This window comes from Mandrillus leucophaeus, unplaced genomic scaffold, assembly GCF_000951045.1.
Source record: "Mandrillus leucophaeus isolate KB7577 unplaced genomic scaffold, Mleu.le_1.0 Scaffold12, whole genome shotgun sequence".
NCBI lineage: Eukaryota > Metazoa > Chordata > Mammalia > Primates > Cercopithecidae > Mandrillus > Mandrillus leucophaeus.
This window is the reverse complement of record NW_012100320.1, coordinates 5,735,038-5,749,833: the sequence shown is the minus strand read 5'-3', so window position 1 is coordinate 5,749,833 and position 14,796 is coordinate 5,735,038. Positions and strand designations below refer to the sequence as shown.

At 50.5% G+C, this 14,796-nt stretch overlaps 1 protein-coding gene across 5 annotated transcripts in view; it reads right to left on the bottom strand.

The window, feature by feature from the left end:
* Positions 1 to 6,285: 6,285 nt before the first annotated feature.
* The window catches only part of SMAD3 (SMAD family member 3), a 140,229-nt gene continuing 131,718 nt past the window's right edge, over positions 6,286 to 14,796 (bottom strand). For all 5 annotated transcript variants that reach the window (XM_011968546.1, XM_011968537.1, XM_011968566.1 and 2 more), the window contains 3 exons: positions 12,933 to 13,070; positions 10,281 to 10,425; positions 6,286 to 7,378 (listed from right to left, as the gene is read on the bottom strand). In XM_011968546.1, coding sequence (XP_011823936.1) covers positions 7,255 to 7,378; positions 10,281 to 10,425; positions 12,933 to 13,070 — 407 coding nt within the window. In that variant the 3' untranslated portion in view covers positions 6,286 to 7,254. The remainder of the gene's footprint in view (positions 7,379 to 10,280; positions 10,426 to 12,932; positions 13,071 to 14,796) is intronic.

The window sequence follows — 14,796 nt, the reverse complement described above, 5'->3', positions numbered from 1 at the left end:
GAATAGCTGTGATAGCAGGTAAGCAGGAACTATATTCCTTCAGTCATATATAAGGAATTCCTGTAAGCACTATGGAAATGTATATAAAATATATTGCTAAGATAGAATCTACTAGATATGGACACTGAGTCATTTACTCGGCAAAAGTATGTGGTGGCCAAAAAAGAAGCCAGGGATAAGAGAATAAAATGTAAACCCTGCTCTCAATGAACTCACAGCCTAGAGCGGGGACTGTGGCAACAGAAATAGATGTTCATGAGAGGCTTCCTGGAGATGTCTGAATGGAGGCACAAAGCATTAGTAAAAGTTAGCCAGGCGAAGTGGTGGTGTGCTGGGGAGCCAGGGGTGGGCGGGGGAGGAGAAGTTGATGTTCTAAGCACAAGCAGCCATGAAGACAAGGATGATCCATGAGGGCTGCAAATTGCCGGGTTGTAGAGGGTAAGGCAGGGAGTGGTGAAAGCTAGGTAAGGGCAAATGAGGGCCAAGTGCTCCAGGGCAAAGACCTTAGAATGTGTGCAGTGGACTAGGGGAAGCATCTATGGTCAGATTGGTTACTGGGGCAGTATGAAGGGTGCCTTTATAGGAAAGCCATCTGGAGTCTAGGAGACCCACTAGGACACTGGTGCAGTTCCCTAGGCACTAGAGGTGTGTTTAGGGTGGTGTGAGTGGGACTAGAGCAGAGACTGGAGAAGCGGGACTGTGTGGAGGTGGGAGCAGAGGACTGGTGGACCACTGTGGCTTCTGTGGACGTAGGTTGGGTCAATGGTCATGTCTAAAACAGGGCTGAAGGCCAGAGGAGAGGGATAGTTTTAAGAGACACCATGAATTCTGTTTATTTGATTGTGAGTTTGAGGTACTTGTGGCCCCTCCATGTGCCAGCAGCCAGCAGTCAGCTGGACATGAGTCTGAAGCTTGGGATTCAAGTCTGGGCTGTAAGTACTGATTTGGGGGTCATTAGCGTTTGTGTGGCTTGAAATCATAAGGGTAGATGAGATCACTTAGGGAGGAGTCAGCAGAACGGTGGTCTGGGAATACCAGCAAGGAAGCAGGCAGAAGAGGTGTAGGCCCAAGAGAAAGAGCAGACTGTACGAGAGGGCCAAGGAGAACCGGGAAGTTCAGGGAGTAGGGCCTTTCCAAAAGGGAGATGGTCGCAGCAGAGAGGTGATGGGGAGCAAGGAAAAGACATTCCTCAAGCTGCTCCGGGCTTGGAAAATGGGAGGGAAGAGGCTACTGATCAAAACTGGGGAAGCAGAAAAGGGAGCTGGCTCAAGTGAGGGGGGAAGATGATCCACTTTGGGGGCGCTGTGTTTTGCATCACGTCTAACAAATAGCTGGAATTTAAAGTCATGCATCTCAAGGAACAGGCTGGGTTAAAAGGACTGGTTTGGGTCAGCTGTTGAGAACTACAGGCTACGTAAACCCTTGAGGAAAGCTGTTAAGGGTGTAGGAAGGTGGAAGAACCAACCAAATCATCATAAAGGCAGGAATTTGATGCAGTTCTCGGAGGCCAAATCCATGGGCCCTTACACTGCAACCTGCCTCCTCCTGTTGAGGGAGGTGTTTGGATGCTGGGGAGGTCCTTAGGAGGACTGCTGCAGATGTGGCCACACCACAGGATTATTCCAACCCAGTTCATCCTTCTACCCCAAACGCTGCTTATTCACTCTCAAAAACCAAAAGGCATTTTACTTTTTTTTTTTTTTTTTGAGACAGTGTCTCACTCTGTTGCCCAGGCTGGAATGCAGTGGTGTGATCTCAGTTCACTGCAACCTCCACCTCCTGGGTTCAAGTGATTCTGCCATCTCAACCTCCCAAGTAGCTGGGACTACAGGCGTGCGCCACTACCCCTGGCTAATTTTTGTATTTTTTGGTAAAGACGGGGTTCTGCCATGTTGGCCAGGCTGGTCTTGAACTCCTGACCCCAAGTGATCTGCCTGTCTCTGCCTCCCAAGTGCTGGAATTACAGGCCACCACGCCTGGCCAACATTTTACATTTTAATCAATGTTTTTCTTTCTCCACATCTTCTGGGGTCGATGTAAGATCTAGCCAAAGAAACAACTTTGAAGTCCCTTTCTCCTTGGGCGTTTTGAATTCAAAATGAATTTTCACAGGTGCTAACAGTCATCTGAGCTGGAAGATGTGGAAACCAAGGTACTTGTGGCGCTAAAGTTACCTCCATGCCTGTGGGAAGGCAAATCTGGTGGCATTTAAGACACCATGACAATACGGAGGAATCAGGCTAGGAGGGACTAGCAGAGGCAAGAGATGGCAGGGCTGGAGGTTGGGTTGGTGGCATTCAGTCATTTGCCAAAGGCCTTGGGATATAGAGGAAGTAAAATACAAAATGGCACTGCAGAGATAGATGGGACACATATGGTGTTTAGGCTTGGGCAACAGCGAGATCCACCCATTGAGAAACTTGACCTCTGTGCAGATGGCTCAGGGGCTCCTGCTGGCACTGCATGTTGCCCTTGGTGAATGAGAGCAGCTGGATATTACATGAGGACCATGGCAGAATGTGGCCTGGCACATCATTGGTCAAGGTGTATCTGGGCTTATAGACATTTTCCTCTGGTCCTCCTGAGCCCTGAAGTCCCTGGGACCCCTCGGGGCTCCCCTTTAAATCTTCTTTCCACCCACAGACAATAGCAAGAATCAGACTGAGCTCCTGGCACAGGAGCTTTTCCATGACAAGTTTATTAGAAGGGCACTTACAAGAGGAAGAGAGGGAACGAGAGGACACACATCTTTAACAATAGGGGTACAATGCTTAAACAGGTGCTCTGCTTTTAAGATATAAAAGTTAGAAAAATCTAAAACACTATAAATACATACATGCTTTTTACAAAGTTATTAAAAGGTCAGGCTGGCTGAATAGTGAAGGTAATCAACATAGTCAATGTTCTATTCCCCATCCCTCAACACACACCAAAGTAAGGGTCCAGAACAGCCGAGTTGCAACAGCAGCAGTGAAGGTGAGTGAAGGCTTCTTGGATAGACGGCTCCATCTCTCTGTAATGCTTTCACCCCTAGCAAGGGAGTGGGGCTTGGTTCAGAGGACCCTAGTGGAAGGGCCCAGATCTGACTCAGAGCTGCCTGTTTCTACACGCGGCCACTTGTTTAGCCAGCCTGGTTTGGTGTTTCTGGATGCTGAGCCAAAAAGCCACTACACCCTCCACCAACATTCAGAACTGGCTGTGCCCCAACTCTTCCAGCCACTGTCCTTGGGAGGAGAGACCTTTCCAACTTTCTTAAAAAAATTAAATAGTTATCTGTCTGAATGGTTTTAAGAAATTATTACATAAATACAAAAACACCAGAATACTAGAGTATACATTACTTCTGCATTAAAAAAAAAAAAAAAAAAATCCATTACAGAATCACTGAGAATTTCTCAATCCAGTTTACATGAGGCAAGTTTCTTTTCTATGATAGCTGTGTTTTTGAAAAGTTGCCTGTTTAGCCCATCATCTCCCCACCAACACCTCCCCATGGGAGATGCTTCGTCATCATTTTGGATCCATGTCCTCTTGCGTACGTTTTTCTGCTTTCCCTACCCACTTGAGAAGCTGCTGATGCTCCTTAAACCGTGATGGCAATACATTGTGAAGACTGTTACCTGAAAGGGGCCTACAAGGAAACATTTTTGCCACATAAAGACAGTACAGCTTTGCTGTGTTGAGGTTTGGTTCTGGAAAAATGGGGACACGTATGTTTTGGGGGAACTCCCAACTCTAGCCAAGTCACACAGTAAGAAACAGCGTCCAGGGCTAAACGTGTGCCCTCTTGCTGCTGGTATTCCCCTTGGTGAACAGTCCTACAAGCAGCCTGCAGATTCTTCTCCCTGCATCTCCTGTGAGGACGAAGGAGTGGTTGTGTAACCTGAGCTCTGGCCCTGTGGAGACCCTCAGGAGCCTGAGGCTAAGAATGAAACAGATCTTTGCGTCTTCCCCAGATTACTCACATACGTGCATGCCATGCACACACTACTTCAGACCTTTCTGTAGTCTTCAGTAAAAGCGTTTAGCCTGGAATATGCCCAAACTCTAGGAAGCCAAGGGGAGATGGAGAAAAATAAAACAAAATAAGCACACGATAATGTGCTATAGCTCACTTCAGTATATGAACAATGGTTTAAAAAAATAATCACCATGGTCAATTAAAAAAAAGAAAATACAACACAGACAACATAAGGACAATGGAGACGTCTGCCAGCAGCCTTGTCCTCATGTGTGCTCTTCCTAAGAGTCAAAGTCCCTGCTCCTGACTCTAGGCTTGTCTCAAAATGTCAGGTCTACAGCCTGCCAGGAAGGTGGCCAACTGAGATGATGTTCCAGCACAGGCCTGTAATCCAAACCGGCTGGGGTAGCTACCTACGTATGCGCTGGAAGGATCTAAGTTACTAAATTGGGAAGAAGCGAGGTGGGGCGGGGAGAGAGGAAAGGGAATAAAAGTTGGCTCCTTGGAAGGTGCTGAAGACAAGGATCTATGTCCCAGTGCTAGCTACACTTGGGTCAGTCTCAGCACAAGCTGCAAGGTGAAGATGTCATGGCGGGGAGCCCAGGGCAGCGGCAACACACGGTCGTGCTGCCTAGATGAACGCCACTTAAAACTGCTATCCAGTCACCAACACTCCTCTAGAACTGCCCTGGTTTCCTCTTGCCCCTTTCAACTGTCCTTTAAAAAAAGTGTTTTAATATACAAATGCCACTCATACCACAGGATTTTAAAACTAAGAAAACTAGCTTGTGGCTTCAAGGAAGGAGACTAATGTTACATATGCCCAAAGCACCTATGTAGCGCTCTAAGGTGGGAAAGGCACCATTTCCTAACCTCTTAGGTATGATCAAATTTATTTTCAGTATGCCACAGGTGGGTTTGCCTACAATCCCACACATCCTCCTCTGATGGTCTAGTCTATAAAGAAAAAGGGCCAAGGAAGTAGCCTTCAGGTCTGAGCAATGAGGGTTCTAAGACACTATCCAAAAGCAGCCAAATGTGTCATTTCATCACATTCAAAGTTCATAACCTGCCAAAGTATAGGCTTTTTCTCCCCCCTTCACCTGGAATAAGACAGACTCCACAGATCACTGGATCACCAGAATCGGGCTGTGCCTGAAGCTAGTTCCCAAGCACCCAGAGGGCTGTGTGCCACAGGAAGCCCTCACAGAATCATGCAGCAGGTGGAGAATGCAGGCCCTCGGAAACTGCTGCCCATGGCTTTTAGGAGAGGAACCATGACTGCTCTAGCAGAAGCCAAAATGGAGTATTTGTGTCCTGGGTCTCAGAGCTGGCTGGGAACATGAACCCATGTACAGGAGGTTCAGGGGGCTTCCTGTGTAAGCAACAGGCCACAGATCATTTCGACACCAGGCACATACTTCAGACTCACAGTATTTGGCCCTCTCAGAGGAAGTGAGGGGTGTTGTGTTGTCTCTGGGTTCTGAGTCAATACTCTTTCGAGAAGACTCACACAAGTCTGTCAAGGTGCTCCTTCCATCTCTTCCTGTGTCCTCAGGAGGCTTGGGGAGCAGCTGTCCTACCTGGAAACCTCATGGCTAGAGATTCAGAGGCACAGGACCCTGCAGGTGAGGCATCAGGAAACCTCTCCATCTCCCTCCAACATCAGAAATCTCATCACATTGGAGGTGTATACCCTGCCAAAAGTGTATACACTTTCTTCCCTTCACCTGGAATAAAACAGGACTTCCATAGGAAGTCCCTTGATTTTAAATCCATGCAAAAATGTGGGATAGGTCATTTTATACAAAAACAGCAGCAAAGAACAAAGTACCAATTGAAGGTGGCAGTTCTGTCTATTGTGTTCTGCAAAAGGCTGGGAAAAGAAGAGGGCTCTTTTTTCTTTTTTCCAGTTGAAATCATTTAGGCTAGTTTTCTCCCGAATTGCTGCTGGGAGCGGTACTTATTACACAATACAACTGCTATAGTTGTCACTGACGATCCTCTACCGGGAGCTAGGTCATCTTATATCCCAGGGGGAAGATGACAGACCTCTTTGAACCAAGCCTGCAATTTGCAAAGGAGTAAAAATATTTTAATAGCCCTTTTCATTTGCCTATGTCGGCCTGAGATGTTTTCCCTTCTGGTGAATTTGCTTCCGTAAATTTCAGCTTGCAGAAGTGCTGGCAGGTGTCTCTTCAACAAAACCTGGAAAAGCTTCACCTTAGGAGAGAGAAGGGAGAGAAGCAGTTGCTGGGTCTCACTCAGGTTTCCCAGTCAATGTGCCAGCCCAGGATTTTTAAAGAAAATATATCAACCAAACATTTAAAAGAGCATATGATAAAGTTGATTTAATGAATGCAACTGACTACATAAACCAATATAGCCGTATGCATCAGAATCTGGAGCGAGCTCTTACAGATGACTGGAGACGCGCCCAGTGCGGTGCTGCCTGAGACCAAACGCCGTCCCACGACAGGGGCCTCCTGCTTCATGAGGACACTTACCATCATTCGAATCTCTTTGAGATTAATGTGATAATAGACACTATACACTGCATACGCACTGGGCCTCAGCAGATCCTTCCAACTTTTCAAAGTGAAAAAGGACAAACGCATGTGAGTTTTTAAAGAGGTGGTGCTCATCAATTTTTCCCGCTGTCCTGTGTGCAGGTTCTGCTGAACACGCGCCTTCCAATCAGTACGTTCTGAGAGGGGAGGGAGACAAACTCCCTCCCTCCCCACCCCAGGTCTATCCAGCTCACGAGGGGCAGGGTCTGCTGGAGTGCTGGGGCTGGGCTGGGAATGTTCATTGGAAGAGGCACCGTCACAAACATCAGAGAGCTGGGCGTGAGGTCCGCATGGCCCCTGCGGGCTCCTCCTACCTAGAACGCTCTTCCAAGGTGAACTCCACACTGCAGTCCTAGACAGAGGGGCGTTTCTGGTTGGACCGTGACAGCCCAGAAAGCTGTCACTCAAAAAAGGAGCCTGGGGGGAGGGGGCCGGTGGTGTAATACTACCTGTTCTGCTCACTTAAGCCACCAGAGCAGACGCCATTTCCTGCCCTTCACAGTGGGGCCAAAGGGTAAATGTGTTTGGCAGACACAGCTGTTCATAACATCCACCTCTGGGTTTGCTCGTGTGTTTCCGAAAACAGGTAGGTGCACCCCTTCAGTTGAGGGAGAAAGATTTCTTCTTCCTTGACAACAATGAGTTGAGTAGAGTTCCAATTTTCTCCACCTCCTGCATGGCCGTTTCCCCCAAGCCCGCCCTCCCCTACCACACTTAATGTCTCTAAGACACGCTGGAACAGCGGATGCTTGGGGAGCCCATCTGGGTGAGGACCTTGTCAAGCCACTGCAAAGGCCCATTCAGGTGCAGCTCGATCCAGCAGGGGGTACTGGTCACAGTCTGTCTCCTGTAAGAAACAGGGAAAGGGGTGGGGGGGGACTTAAAAACATCTCCAGGGGGCTACACAGTCAGAAAACTTCTTCTGCTTTGGTGACACACATCTTCCCAAAGCCAGAGAGATAGACTACCTTGTGAGACGCTGTCCTAGAAGTGGTACCAATAACTTGCTGAAACTACCAGGCCACACTCCTCCACCCAGGGAGGACTTCAGGTAAATTAAGTTCTCTCGAGGGGGAAGGAAGTCAACTTTAAAGAGTTAAACATGTAAAGTCAACGGCAAAGAGTTAAATACGCAAAGTCAACTGCAGGGCACCCAGAGGCCCACCAGTTACTGTAACAGGCCCCCTAATAGAAGAGACCTCCATCCTGAGCAAAGGGCTTCCTGGCTCCCATCTGTACCAAATGGGCACGTGCCGCTCCCCTATCTCCAAATCCGGGCCCAGCCCCAGCAGGCCACGATGACGTGTGTCTGTCTGATTGAGGGGTGTTTTTTACAAAGCGCCAACAGTGTCCGCATGCCTTCGGTTCCCAATATGCTGATATAATTCTCATCTACGGCCTTATTTTGGAAAATCTTACAAGCAGAGCGAGCCATGGAACAATTACTGGAAAAAACCAAGGCACACCACACGTTTCTTTTCCCCAAAGCACTTTGTCTAAATTCAGGCTGGTTGATGACGCAGCTTGCAGGCAGGCTCCCAAAGGCCTCCACTGAGCAAAGGCTATCTGCTGAGGCTGGAGCCGCTGGTGCCAGCTGGAGGTGAGAGGTGTGGGCCCTGGGCCCTGCTTTCAGCCACCGCACAGAGAGAAGAGCTGAAACCTTACTCTCCTTGGCCCAAGAGGCAGGAGGACGACAAAGCTGTTCTGGGAAGGGGCCGCGCCCGCCCGTCAGGCTGCTGTGCAGTCCTGCCAGGCAGCGGTGACGCGGTGGGCCGCAGAGGACTGGGTGTGCTGGCAGGACATCCCGCACGGTGATACAGTGTCCCCAGGGAAAGGCTCTGCCACCAAAGAGCCTCTTCCTAGCACTTGGAGCGGGAGAGCTGCAATGCCACACCAGGAACAGGGCTGCTGTCTTGAGGGCACCGCCCTCCTTGCTTGGCCTCTACTTTGCTTGTGTAGCAGGGAGGTTCAGAAATGGGCCTGCAGACAAACCCTGGGGTGTCTGCATGAGTGAGGGTACTTGAATGTGGCCCTCTCAACTACAATCTGGTATAAGAAGAGCGAATGGACATCCCCTTGCTCTTCTCCACTGCAGTCCATCTTTAAATATTTCCCTTCTCCAGTAAAAAGAGATTAACTTTCTAACCTTTCACTCCTGTTCCCTAAATGATCTAAGCCAGGGCTAAAAGATTGCTTAAAACATTTCTCTGGCTGGACCTTTGGGCCTGGGCTGATCTCTTTAGACCATAACATAGGTAAGTTCTTTTGAGGTCTGACCACTTTGATTGCTTCACTGGTCACTCCTGAATTTCAGAGACACCCCAGAGACCAAGGGGCTATGTTCCCTGACACCCTGGGGCAGACACAGAAGAACAGCAGCTAAAATACGGTAAGTGGAAGAGGAGGATTTTACAGGACGAAATCCTCTAATGAGAATCTGACTTTCCATAAGTCATGCTCATCTGGATTTCATTACAAACGGTGGCCCAAGGCCAATATTGAAATGGGTTTGGCCTGGGTGCAGCATGACTGCAAAACAAAATGGATTCCAAACATCTGGAAAAATGAAGAGAAGGGGAGAGTAGCTTGCAAGGCACTGGCTCGAGCTGACGTGTGGGCACCCCTGCATCTGCCGCAGGAGCTGGCGGCTGGCAGTGGGGAGTGTGGAGCAGAAGGCGAGGGCACACAGCCCTGCCTCTCGGCAAACTTTTGTCCGTGAGTGGAAAGAAAAGGGACTGGATTTTCTAAACCCAAAGCAGGATGGCCTGAGAGATTGAACCCAAGCAGACCAGGTAGACCTGACTACATCAGGGCCATGTTTAAACCAGTATCTAGGGCCGGGTACGGTGGTTCACACCTGTACTAGCACTTTGGGAGGCCGAGGCAGGCGGGTCACCTGAGCTGAGGAGTTCTAGACCACCCTGGGCAACATGGTGGTCTCTACTAAAATACAAAAAATTAGCTGGGCGTGGTGGCACGCGCCCGTAGTCCCAGCTACTTGGGAGGCTGAGGCATGTCCCGGAGGCAGAGATTGCAGTGAGCCGAGATGGCGCCACTGTACTTCAGCTTGGGTGACACAGGGAGACGCCATCTCAAAAAAAAAAAAGAAAGAAAAAAGAAAAGAAACCAGTATGTAGGACTCTAAAAAAGTCATTTCTCAGCGAGAAAATTTTGTTCCTTTATAACTACCCAAATCTCTTCCTCCCTTCCCTGACTCTCAGTTTTAATATCCCGGGCTCCTCAGCATCACCAGGGGTCCCTGAGTCAGAAATGGAACAACAGAGGAGGAAAGAACAATGAGCTGAAGACCTAACTTCCTGAAGAGGGGCATCCTAAAGCCATGTGCCTAAAATGAAGAGTAAGGAAGAAGCCGAGAGGGCAGAGTTCTAGACACAGCTCTTCTACCCGTGTGACTGCAGGCAAGCCACTCTTCCTCCCTGGGCCTCAGTTCTCTCATCTATCCGGATGATGCCGGCAGCCCCACCCAGGGCTGGGATGAGGATAAGAGGGAGCGTGTGTTTACAGTGCCTGCAGCTGTTCGGTGCCAGCAAACATCGCTCTGCAATTCCTCATCCTTGCTGCTGGCCCAGCCCCTCCTGCCTGCCAGGCCCTGGGCTCTCTCTGATCTTTGGTCTCTCTGCTCTTGATGCCAGGGCTGGCCTCGCTCATCTCTGAGGAGCCCCGCCTGCTCTGCTGTCCAGAGTCCCCTGGAGTTGGGGCCCCTGATGTAGGCAGCACCCGTAACCGACCTGTACTCTGCTCCCCAGCCTTTGACGAAGCTCATGCGGATGGTACACATTCGGGTCAACTGGTAGACAGCCTCAAAGCCCTGGTTGACGGACTGGGCCAGGAGGGCAGCAAACTCCTGGTTGTTGAAGATCTTCAGGTTGCATCCTGGCAAAAACACAGAAACGGGGCTGTGGGGATGAAAGTGGCCAGGTCTGTTGCTCCCCTCCTGGATAAAGCAAGTCCTGGACCCCCTAGACCAGCCTCATTTATACAGCTCCAGGGACACATGGTGTGTGATGCATTTGCCACACACTCCATGCTCAGCACCACGCAAAGGGAAGGCCGACTCAGTCCCTCCCCTTGAACCCACCTCCTCACTGGGAGGTGCCGCTGACATACCTGCAAGGGGAGATGGAAGGCTGGCCCACAAGCTCCCACTCCCAGAGCGGGGAGAAGTGTGCAAAGTGGGCTTCCGAGACTAGGGAGATGGTGTGGAGAGGGGGCCTTGCCCTGGGCAAACGGGCCAGGGGACAGAGAGATAAGGGACCTGGACCAGGTTGCCCATGCTGTGTGGGGTCTGGTCGCCCACCTAGGAACAGGAGCTCTGGCTGTTCCATAGCAGGCAGTGCCAGCAGAGACGGGCTGGCTGAAAGGCTACTGGGCCTGCCATCCCCACAGGAAGCTCGGCGGAGGGCCCAGGGCACCCTCCACCTGGGCTCCTCTGATGAATACACCTGGTGCTGGGGCTAGGAGGGAAGGAGAGATCTGGGCCACAGTTTGGCCTCTGGGCACCAGGCGGGGTGGAGGTGACATTCACAGCTAAGTGAAGGTGTGCATCTAATTCTCCAGACAGTAAAACTAAAGACAGTCACAAATAAAGTTTAAAATAAACATTGTTTGAAGTCTTACTGCCTGAGTGCCAGGAATGTGTCAACCAGAAAAATAAAGACAAAAGCACATGCCGGAAATAGCCAAAAGGTGAGCTGGGGTGACGCTTATGAATGAGCCAACAGCAGGCTCCTGTTCTTGCTGTGTGACTCTGAGCTGGTCGCTTTCTCCTGGGGACCCTGTGTCTCTGTATAATGAGGGGCTGGCCTCAGAGGTCCTTCCAGCTCTGACATTCTATGAGCTGACAAACACCACCAGAGCCAACTCAGCCCTCACCCAAAAGATGGGGGTGGGGCGCGGGAATGGAGGAGGCAGAAGGCCAAGAGCGTCACTGAGCTTCCTCTTCTCATTCTCTCCAAGGACAAGGGTGGTGGAACAGGGCTGAACCTGGGCCCTGACCCCCAGCAGAGCCAAGAAGCAGAAGAGCACCAGACTTGAGAGTCCATCAGCCCTAGGCCCCATCCTGGCTTCGTCACTTACTAGCTGTGTGTCCTTGGGCAGATGGCTGAAACTCTCTGAACTTGTCTCTCAAAGCGTCTCCTTACTTATAGAGCCAGAGAATAACTAGAGAGGCCTAAATGAGGTCAAAGATCGGAATGTACTCTGTAAATGCAACCACAAAATGCTCTGGAAACCTGATGCGCTATTACCATTTCAGACTTTCTGCATTCTGAAGTTTCCCTGCCCGTGGTCCACCACTTCTCCACTACCATCTGCTGCTCAGTGGGCAGGAAAGGGCATGCCACACACGTGTCACAGGCAATGGCCCGGCCAGGCTACCTGCTCCACTAGCCTGTCACAGGCCACGTTCCGCGGGCTGCCTGCACAGTGGCTGCAGGTCCTGTGAAAAGTGGGCTTTGGCTGGGGCTTTCTGCCTTGGTTTCCTGAGGAAAGAGGCCTTAGACGGGATCAGCCACCTGCCTGATCTTGCTGTCCAGGCATGGCCCTGTCCAAACCACTCTCGGGGGTGCAGCCTGACACCTCTTCTTGGGGTACAGGTGGCATCTTCAGACTCACTCAGAAAACCCTCAGCAGTTCCCTAGAGTCAAACTCTGCTGTCCTTCCACGGCCTCATGCTTTGTGCTTTTGAAACATTTCCCCTGACCGTCTCATACGTGGCCCTCCCATACGTGGCCCTCCTCCAGCCAGAGAGCTACCCATCCATGTCCTGCCCCCCATCACCTCAGGGCCTTTGCCTGGCCTGTTCCCCCTGTCTAGAAAGCCCTCCCTGTGCCTAGTGCCTACCTATCCTTCAGGATCCAGATGCTTCTCCTCCATGAAGACTTCCCTGATCCATCCCAACAGCTAAATGGGCCTTCTCTCTACCTGGGCTGCTGGCTTGGTGCTTGGCACCCCTCCCTTATATTGAACTCATCCGTGTCTTTGTCTTCTGTGCTCTGTAGGTTTGTAAGGTCTGCGGGAGCAGAGCAGGGCCCCATCTACCTCTTCATCCCCTACAGCACCTGGCACGGAGCCCTGCATGCTGTTAGTACAATGAATGAGTGAAGAAAGGAAGCCACATTGCCTGAGCATCTACACACAGGGCAACAGGCAGGTACCCATGGTTAAAGGCAGACCCATCAGATGCTACATCTGCTCCCTGGAGGTTCAGGGAAAGCACAGTTAGATCTGTGGGCATAGAGAAAACCCAATCGAATCACCTCCAGATTGAAAACGCAATCACCAGTGAGCAGAAAAGGTGAGAAACGTGGACTCTCTCCAGCATCCCAGGCATGCACTTGGAGAGGGACCTCAAGGCAGGGGTGCCTGTGTGGCTGGCTTACCTGGTGGGATCTTGCAGACAGTGGCCGGGTGCCAGCCATAGCGCTGGTTACAGTTGGGAGACTGGACAAAAATAGCGCTGTCACTGAGGCACTCTGCGAAGACCTCCCCTCCGATGTAGTAGAGCCGCACGCCTCTTCCTACAGAGATTCAGGTTAGACTGGACGGGGTGCCTTTGCTCATACACAATGGCCCTGAGGCTTGCAAAGGATGCAGAGCTGCAGGGCTGCTCCCAGTGACTGACAGCTTCCCCAGGCAAACGGGCCCCAAAGCCCAAGCCTCAAGGAGGAGAAATGGGCAATGCTGGATTCCTAAAGCCAAGGGAGGCAAATGACAAGAGATGGGCACACAGGATAGGTCTCAGTGACAGCCTTTGCCACTGAGCAGGTGTGAGCCTCAGTCAAGTTATTCACCCTCTGAGCCTTCGTCTGTCTCTACGATAGGGATGGGGGCTGGGCGCGGTGGCTCACACCTGTTAATTCCAGAGCTTTAGGAGGGCAAGGTGGGAGGATCACTTAAGGCCAGGAGTTCAAGGCCAGCCTGGGCAATGTAATGAGACTTCATCTCTACAAAAATATTTTTTAAAAATTAGCTGGGCATAGTGGCATATCCCTGAAGTCCTAGCTGCTTGGGAGGCTGAGGTGGGCGGATTGCTTGAGCCCAGGGGTTCAAGACTGCAGCGAGCTCCCATCATGCCACTGCACTCCAGCCTGAGACACAGAGTGAGACCCTAACTCAAAAAAAAAAAAAAAGAAAAGAAAATGGGAATGGTAACGCCTACCCTTGCAGGATTACTGTGCGACACAGAGTAAGCGCCTGTAAGTGTCAGCTTTTCTTGCTGCTACTGCTACTACTACCCCCTACTATCTGGTCTCTTCACACTCCAAGATCCAGAGATTCATTGAGTAAACCTGCAGGGCTCCTTCTGGCGCAGCAGACACCCCGAGGAGCCCTTTATTGCAGGGATGGCTTAATGCTACCCCATATTTTTTTCTACCCTCAATGCATTTTTCTAAAACATTCCAGAGGTTTATATCATTTACTTTTCTTTCATCTCTTAAATCCACTCCAGATGGACAGAAATTATTTTTACATTGGCTCTGCAACTCGAACAGTTACGTAAACTCTGACAATGAGCTCTTTGCTCGGCCAGGGGATGGTTCCTTCTCCCGCCTGGGAAAGTCTCTGTTCCATTACTGGGGAAGAAGCTCAGAGGTCAGAACGTGGAGCCAGGTGTTACAGGCCCAGCGTCAGGTGGGATGAACACCAGGTGAACGACCCATGCATCACTGGATGTCCCCTGTCCTGCCTCCTATTCCCACTACTGTCCCCTTCCTCCAACCACTCCCCATTTTTCCTGGCTTGAGTTCTGCAGGGTGCTGGTTAGCTCAGAGTCCACAGGAGGGATGACTTCCTGGCTGTCCACAACTGTATCATGTCAGTAAGAGCAGGAGGCAGAGGTGGGGATGTGAAGACCCAGACCAAAGATGTTTGTTTCATTTCAGTAACAAAAAAATAGGCCGGGCATGGTGGCTTCCACCTGTAATCCCACTACTTTGGGAGGCTGAGGCAGGCAGATCACCTGAGGTCAGGAGTTCGAGACTAGCCTGGCCAACATGATGAATCCCCATCTCTATTAAAAATACACAAAATTAGCCGGGTGTGGTGGTGCGTGCCTGTAATCTCAGCTACTCAGGAGGCTGAGGCAGGAGAATCACTTGGACCTGGGAGGTGGAGGTTGCAGTGAACCGAGATCATGCCATCACACTCCAGCCTGGGGGTCAAGAGTGAGACTTGGTCTCCCTTCACAAAAAACAAACAAACAAAAATCATATATATATATGTAAGTAAAATATATATATATAT